The sequence below is a fragment of the Telmatherina bonti genome (assembly GCF_933228915.1).
Source record: "Telmatherina bonti genome assembly, chromosome: 20".
Classification (NCBI taxonomy): Eukaryota; Metazoa; Chordata; class Actinopteri; order Atheriniformes; family Telmatherinidae; genus Telmatherina; species Telmatherina bonti.
The window spans coordinates 8,088,946-8,097,500 of record NC_136618.1 but is presented as its reverse complement, the minus strand read 5'-3'; the positions used below and the strand labels follow the sequence as shown (position 1 = coordinate 8,097,500).

Below are 8,555 nucleotides of genomic sequence, written 5' to 3'. Positions count from 1 at the left end.
TAGCTGTTCTGTAAATAATGAAGCTAGTCGTGATGGTTTAAATACGCTTTCCTTTGTGTAACCATTATGTTTGTGTTGTCCGTCACTTTAAGATGCTCCACTCCTCGTCATTTCTATTTATTACCAATATTCAGGCTGCGCAGCTTGTATTGATTTAATCCGTTGCTTTAAAGATTGTTTGTGAAACATTAATTGATTATAATTAGCATCATCGTAGCTGTATGTTAGCGTATTGAGGTTTAACCATAGACTGTATATAAAAGATGGGCAGAGCCTCCATGACGTCACACGTGGGTTTCTGAAGAGCTGAATTGAAGCTCGGTGGGCGGTTCCTACCATCACCATCTTGGCAGGGGCATGCGTGTTGTCTCGCCGGGAAAATCCAAATATGGGCAAAGAGGTGGAGCTGAGAGGGGCGGGGTGAACGTAATGGTGGATGATTGACATCGAGCGAACTCCGAGCTTTCTGTAGCTAAGAGCTAACCGAGCTAACCCGGAGATAACAGGAGCTAACCAGCTAACGGAGGTAAGCAGGCTAAAGCTAAGTCACGTTGTTAACCGGCTAAAAACCGCGGTTGTTCTACGTTCTTCTGACTTGAAGCGGGAGATCGGTTACCTGTCAATCAAAAGGACACGCCCCTAAATATGCCGAACTTCTAGATTAAATTACTTTTAAACGGGCGAGTTAGGAAAAAAATTCACTCCCCTCTCAGTTGTCATGAAGGTAAACCTGACCTGTTAAACCTAAAATATATTTTCTAACCAGGCTGTAAACATGTTTATTCCTGCTGTAAACATGTTTATTTCTGTTGTAAACATGTTTATTTCTGTTGTAAACATGTTTATTTTTGCTGTAAACATGTTTGTTTCTGCTGTAAACATGTTTATTTCTGCTGTAAACATGTTTATTTCTGCTGTGAAGTTGGTCTTTTTAACATGGGAGTCTATGGTGATTTGCTGTTTTGCAGCCCCTAGTGGATGAAGGAGGAACTGCAGTTTTATGCACTTCCTCAGAGGCTTCATTTTTAATCGCCAGAGGCCCGGTCCATGTTTCATATACAATCTATGGGTTTAACAGCTTCCAGTAGTAATGTCCAGATTATTTTTGTCTTGGGACATAAAACCTTTAAATAAAAGAGAAGTTGTGTTTTCCTGTGACTGTACGTTGTCATGGTAACAGTCTGAAGCATCTTAGTTCTCTTGTGTTTGTCATATTTGGGAAACTCCTGATGGAAGCCATCACCCTGTGGGAAAACTCCTGATGTGTTCTGGACTCTGTGCATCTGGATCGTTCACGTCCGACTTATCAGTTCTGAGGTTATCGATGATCAATCTGATCGGCTCCATGTTGATCTGTGTGTCAGGTGGTGTTTGAGGCGGTCAGCACCGGGCAGAGAGGAGTCCTGGCCATCAAGGACATCACACTGCAGGGACACCAGTGCAGTAAGTATACACACACACACACACACACACACACACACACACACACACACACATACACAAAGCGAAAGGCCCCGCCCCTTGTAGAACAGGCTCCTAATTGGCTAACGAGGTTTGGCTGCTTAATTGGATAACAATGTTAAAAGTTGAGCTGGCATCGTAGAAACAAGGTCACCGTGTGTGTGTGTGTGTGTTTGTGTTTGTGTGTGGAGGCAGGGGAGCTCATTAAAATATAAATTGATTAGTGTGGACTTTGATCCATCGGTCTGTTTATCTACCTTCTTGTCTGAAGACTCGAATTTTTGATGCTGCCTTGTGCCGTGAACACAAAATACACACACACTCATGCAGAATGTGTGTGTGTGTGTGTGTGTGTGTGTGTGTGTGTGTGTGTGTTACATCTGAAGTAAACATCTCTGACCTGAACTTGTTTTTCTTTTTTTTTAACCTCAATACCATGATTGAAACACACACACACCTCCAGGATCCATTTTCTGATTGGATCAGAGAGATTTTCCTGCTTTGCTGCAGACCAGGTGAAAAGGTGAGCTGTGATGTCAGTCAGGTGATGATGTCATCAGTGTGCGGCCTCTCTTTGTGTGTCCTCAGTGAGCACGCCACACTTCCTGCACATCAAAGGCGTGGAGGTGAACGCGGGGCAGACGGCGGCGTTTCACTGCACCATTAACGGCCAGCCGCAGAGCAACCTGCTGCTCTACCTGCAGGTGATCCATCAATACCTGATCAATACCTTATAAGTAGCTCATTAATACATGATCAGTGTTTACATCAACAAATCAGGTTGTTCGATTCAATCTCCATGTTTAATCTGATAAAACACGTGACAGAGACCAGAATTTGTTTGTTTTTGTTGTTTTGTTTGTTTACTGTATTAATGGTTTGGTTGTGTTTGTGTGTTTGTTTAGTTGTGTGATTGTTGTTTGATGCTTTTGTTGTTTGTTTGTTTGCTGTATTTAATGTTTTGCTGTTGTGTTTATTTAGTTGTGTGATTGTTGTTTGATGCTTTTGTTGTTTGTTTGTTTGCTGTATTTAATGTTTTGCTGTTGTGTTTGTGTTTATTTAGTTGTGATTGTTGTTTGATGCTTTTGTTGTTTTTTTCTGAGTTCTTGTGTTTTTTATTGTCTGTTGTGCATTTTTGTGTTTGTGTGTTTTTTGTTTTTGTGTTTTGTGATTGTTGTGATGTTTTGTTTTTCTGTTGTCTTTTGTGTTTTTTGTAGACTTTGTCTTGTGTGTTCTGTTGTGTGCATTTATGTGTTAATTTTCCTATTTTGTTTGTGTGGTCTGCTTATTTGTTAGTGTTAATGTGTTTGTGTGTAGTTTTTGTGCTGCTGTTTGTTGTTAGTGTTGTGTTAACTTGTGTTTGTTAGCTTACTGCGTTTGTGTTTTTGTTGTTTTGTGTACATTCTTGTTGTGTTGACGTAGTTTGACTGGATGTGTCGTTTGTTCCCGGTCGCCAGGGTATGGGTGGTCGACAGGCTGTTGTCAAGGAAACCAAACCTCTGAATTCTCGGCGTTACTCGGCGAGTTTTGACGTGGAGAACACGACGAAGGGCGATTCTGGACGTTACCGCTGCATCGCCCAATCAGAGAGAGGCGTGGGCGTGTCTTCCTACGCTGACCTCACTGTCAAACGTGAGTCCTGCCCTCTGATTGGCTGCTTTCAGTGTTTTGTTGTGTTGTTTGTTTGTGTGACTGGAAGTGTTTTAACGACGTGTCTACACAGAACAGAACCAGAACCGGATGAAACTGGAATCTTTGTTTTTTTTGTCATTTTTATTTGTTTATTAGTAAACATTTACAGATTGAGACGTTTGTTTTTGAGTGGAAACAGCGGAACTAATGATTGATTATAAGTTTTTATACTTTGATCTGTTTCCGCTCGGATTGGTTCCTTTTCCAGTCAGCTTTTCTGGTTTGCAGTCGCATCTTTTCATTCTGATTCATTTTTATCCCGAAACAGACGTTTCTTCTTCTTCAACTTTGTTTTTAACGCAACTTTATTTCTTCCTCTTCATCTTTTAAAGTCTGACCGAATCCAATCTGATGTCAGAAACTTGAAGCCAAAAAAAAACATTTTATTGTTGTAAATCCTCACCTGTTTTCCTCCTCACCCATCTCTCCTCACCCGTTTCTCTCCTCACCCGTCTGTCCTCACCCGTCTCTCTCTGTTCAGATCAAAGAGTTTCTTTATTTTAATGATTCTGTCATCAAGATCAGTTTTACTAAAACTACTCGTCTCATTACTGCGCTGTGTGTGTTTCTGTGTGTGTGTGTGTGTGTGTGTGTGTCTGGCTGCGTGTGTGTGTGACTGTGTGTGTGTGTTTCTGTATGTATGTGTGTGTTACTGTGTGTCTGAGTGTGTGTGTGTGTGTGTGTGTGTTCCTGTGTGTGTTTGCCTCATTAGAAAGTCAGTTTGCTGGGAATCGGCTCCGTTTTGTCAAAGCCTCTCTGTGTTTTTGTGAAGATGAAATACTCTAAAGTAAAAGCCTTTTTCCCAGACACACACACACACACACACACACACACACACATGCGCACGCGTGTTAATGATGACACGTTAAACCCGGTGTGATCGTCGTGACGGCGCTGTCAGACGGCTCTAACATCGCTTTCATCTGCAGCTGCTGGAGGGAATTCTGGGTATTTTTCTTTCCCATCATGCCGATCTGTCGTGAGACGTTCGGGGACAGACGGTAAATTAAGTTCTCTTCATCTCCAGAAGGTTCTGCCCGTCTAACGGCGGCCTCGTGGCTCATTCTGGAGAGGTTCTGCTGGTTCTCCAAACTGGAAGCGGTCCCAGCTAAGCGGATCAATACTGGGACACAGGTCTGACACACACGTGTGTGTGTGTGTGTCAAATCGATAGCGTGTCTGATCCGTCTGCCAACATACACGCCAACCATCGAGGAGGTGTTTGCTGGTCACATGATGCGATGATCCACACAATCCCTGACGGCTCACCTCTGATTGAACTGTCACTCAAACTGTGTGTGTGTGTGTTTAATCTGACACACACACAGGTGAGTCTTACCTGAACATGATAAACACGCATCATCACACATGTAGCCCACTTCAGTGTGTGTGTTAGAGAGAGAGAGCGAGATGAAGTGGGTCAGGAGGAAGTAGAGCAGATCCACAGGGGATTCTGGGTAATAGAATCCAGGTCTGATGTGATTCGCCGAAGGTCACGAATATTAATTAACTCGTTTACTCCTTCCTCCCTCGTTAAGATATAAGTGAAACCCAGAGGAGTGTGTGTGTGTGTGTGTGTGTGTGTGTGTGTGTGTGTGTGTGTGTGTGTGTGTGTGTGTGTGTGTGTGTGGTTCTCTGGTTGTCCGGCTGATCCTTGTTCTGTTGGTTCCCCAGAGCCGCCTGTACCGATCGCCCCCCCTCAGCTGACAGCAGTCGGCGCTACGTACCTGTGGATCCAACTCAACGCCAACTCCATCAACGGAGACGGGCCGATCATCGACAGAGAGGTGAGAGCTGATCTGTTACTGACCTGTGAGAAGGTCCACGTGCACAGTGAGAGGTTTGAAGCCACTTTAACGCTCTGAGGTTCAATCAAATACATCTGGAATAAGTTGGACTGAAATACTGGAAAGTAATTGGAACAGATCCGAAACAACTGGAGGAACATCCGACAGCTCATTAGATTAATTTGCAGTAACATGACTGCGTAGAAAAGCAGTATTTCAGATGGACAGAAGTTCACCAGCCTGAAACAAAATGGGTCCAAAACTGCAGATCCCACCAGCTACAGTGTAGAATATCATCAAGATGTTCAGAGAATTAGGAGGAATCTCTGTATGCTGGGACAAGGCTGGATGCTGGTGATCTCCTGCATTATAACATGATTCTCTATTGGAAACCTGTGCATGGACTCAGGAAGCTTCCAGAAACCAGTGAACCCAGTTCAGGCTGAAATCCACACATGCAGGTTAAAGCTCCATCATATGTGAAGAGGATCCAGAAAGGATCATGCTGGACCACATCCTGATGGTGGAACAGGAGAACTGGTCCAGCAGGACCATGCTGAACCACATCCTGATGGTGGAACAGGAGAACTGGTCCAGCAGGACCATGCTGAACCACATCCTGATGGTGGAACAGGAGAACTGGTCCAGTAGGACCATCCTGAACCACATCCTGATGGTGGAACAGGAGAACTGGTCTGCTTCAGTCCAGACCTTCCACCAGTACAAACCATTGAACCTTTTTAGAAGACTGAACTACTTTCCAGTTAGGTTCTCCCAGTTTCTGATGATGTAATGGTGCATGAGGAAAACTGGGTTCTTGTTATCTATTAAGACATGGGGGGTCTAGCAGCTGTCGGGGTCTTAACTTTAGCATTAATTTGGTTTCTCAGGTGGAGTACCGGACCATGGCGGGCATGTTGATCGACAGGACTCCCGTCGATAAACCCACCCACAAGATTGGACACTTGGACCCAGACACAGAGTACGAGATCAGCGTCCTCCTCACCAGGCCCCTGGATGGAGGCACAGGAAACCCCGGGCCACCGCTCAGAGCCCGGACCAAGTGTGCAGGTGAGGCAGAGTCAGGTGGTGCTAACCGGCTGTTGGTCCACGTTGACAGATATTTCGTCTCTCTTTGGCGTTCAAAGTCGCTTTTGTTTGTCCTGTCGCTGGTAGCAGCTAGCGGCTAACTGCTCGTCTCATTAGGAGGTTAATGTTGGAGTCATTAGCGTAGCCTGCTGAGCTGCGTTAGCACCAAGCTCATCAGGTGGCTAATGGTTAACGGTGAGGTCATTAAGGGAGCCAGCTTCGTTAGCACTGCAGTCATTAGCGCTTAATTGCTACAGAGTACATCATGCTAGTTGTTTATTGCTGGAGTGAACACACACACACAGTCCTGTAGGTGTGTGCGCAAACAAACAGAATGTGATTAGCAATTAGCATGCTAATTAAACAGGTGCAACAGTCATATGGCTCCAGCTCTACTGACTCTGGTTTGCAGAGCCATATTATATTATATTATATTATATTATATTACATTACATTACATTATGCATTTTCATTGACTAACAACATAAAACCCTTTCATGATATACAGACTGTATAAAATATTTAAGAAACATAAATAATAAATAATAAATAAATAACAGCAGATCATTAAAAATTGAAAAAGAATGGTATCAGAAAATTACTTTTCACGCTATAAAAAAAACATACAGAAAATAAAGATAATTATTATTATTATTGTTGTTTTGCCATTGATCACTAATCAGATCAATGTAGAAATGTGTGTTTGTCCAGTAGATTTAATGGTAATATTAATAAAATGATGATGGATCAAACTGTTCAGGCTGAGCGACGTGTCGGTGTGTTTTCCAGTCGTGGTGTCTCATTCCCGAGGTGACACTGAGTGTGTGTGTGTGTGTGTGTGTGTGTGTGTGTGTGTGTGTGTGTGTGTGTGTGTGTGTGTGTGTCAGGTTTCAACACGCCTGCCGCTCAGACCTGCTGCTACACGACTGCTTTCAGCACCTCCACAACCTCCGCTATGTTCTCATAAACACGCGTTCCAGCTGTCTGACAATAATCCCTTCTACTGTTCTCCCCCCCTCCTCTCAGCCACTGCGACCCCCCCACCACCCCTCAGCCAGGCTGGTATAAAACTCCCCCCAGTGGCCTCCTGTCACACTGATGTTCTGCAGAGAACCGCGGTTCAGAAGCAGGTTCTTTGGAAACACCTGGATGGGTTTATTTACAGACCAACAGACGGGTTCTACTGTTGTAGAAAGTTCTGGATGGAAGTTTCTAAAAGAGGTTCTACCAATCCTTTATTCAATTCAATTCAGTTCAACTTTATTTATATAGCGTCAAATCACGTCAATGCCATCTCAAGACGCTTTACAGACAGGAAAAAAACCATATTGAAAGCCAATTCATAATAATCTATCTAAGGAAACAAACAGATTGAGTTGGAGGTCCAACTCAATCTCCCATCCTGAGCAAGCACACTGGCGAACTCCCTTTTAGTAGAACCTTTTAGTAGAACCTCTTATAAGCTTATAAGAACCTTGTAAGAACCTATATAACTCCCTTTTTATAAGAACCTGATAAACAATATTATGTGGTTGCTTTTTAGATTTAGATTATATTCTGGCTGAGAGTCTGATTGTTATTGAAAATGTTCTCATGTTCCTTGTTGACAATTTAAGTAAGTGAGGCATTTGTGGTTCTTTATGAGGTTCTAGTGATTCCACCAAACTGAGCTGGGTTCAGGTTCTACTGGAAATGATGACATGGTGGAATTAAGGAAATTTTCTTGATTATTTTGGGATGGTTCCTCATGGGGTTGAAAGGATTCAAAGTTGAAAAGACAAGGTTCTGCTGGTATATAAAGATGTATTAGCGGTTCTTGTAGATGTTCCAGTTGTTCGTAATGCGGTTCTGTTGGTGCCTAAAGAGGTAATAGCGGTTCTTGTAGATGTTGCAGTGGTTCGTAATGAGGTTCTGTTGGTACCTAAAGAGGTAATAGCGGTTCTTGTAGATGTTGCAGTGGTTCGTAATGAGGTTCTGTTGGTACCTAAAGAGGTTTTAGCAGTTCTTCTAGATGTTCCAGTGGTTCGTAATGTGGTTCTGTTGGTACCTAAAGAGGTAATAGCGGTTCTTGTAGATGTTCCAGTTGTTCGTAATGTGGTTCTGTTGGTACCTAAAGAGGTAATAGCGGTTCTTGTAGATGTTCCAGTTGTTCATAATGAGGTTCTGTTGGTACCTAAAGACGTAATAGCGGTGCTTGTAGATGTTCCAGTTGTTCGTAATGCGGTTCTGTTGGTACCTAAAGAGGTAATAGCCGTTCTTGTAGATGTTGTAGTGGTTCATAATGAGGTTCTGTTGACACCTAAAGAGGTATTAGCGGTTCTTGTAGATGTTCCAGTTGTTCATAATGAGGTTCTGTTGGCACCTAAAGAGGTAATAGCGGTTCTTGTAGATGTTCCAGTGGTTTGTAATCAGGTTATGTTAATACCTAAAGAGGTAATAACGGTTCTTGTAGATCTTGTAGTGGTTCGTAATGAGGTTCTGCTGGTACCTAAAGAGGTTTTAGCAGTTCTTCTAGATGTTCCAGTG

General features: G+C 43.1%; 1 protein-coding gene across 3 annotated transcripts in view; it reads left to right on the top strand.

Annotated features, from left to right (window-relative positions):
• LOC306770797 (receptor-type tyrosine-protein phosphatase mu-like) overlaps positions 1-8,555 on the top strand; it is a 190,215-nt gene that overhangs the window by 74,421 nt on the left and 107,239 nt on the right. For all 3 annotated transcript variants that reach the window (XM_079259751.1, XM_079259750.1, XM_079259752.1), the window contains exons 5-9: positions 1,365-1,443; positions 2,050-2,165; positions 2,919-3,093; positions 4,828-4,940; positions 5,831-6,011. In XM_079259751.1, the coding sequence (XP_079115877.1) occupies positions 1,365-1,443; positions 2,050-2,165; positions 2,919-3,093; positions 4,828-4,940; positions 5,831-6,011 (664 nt within the window). The remainder of the gene's footprint in view (positions 1-1,364; positions 1,444-2,049; positions 2,166-2,918; positions 3,094-4,827; positions 4,941-5,830; positions 6,012-8,555) is intronic.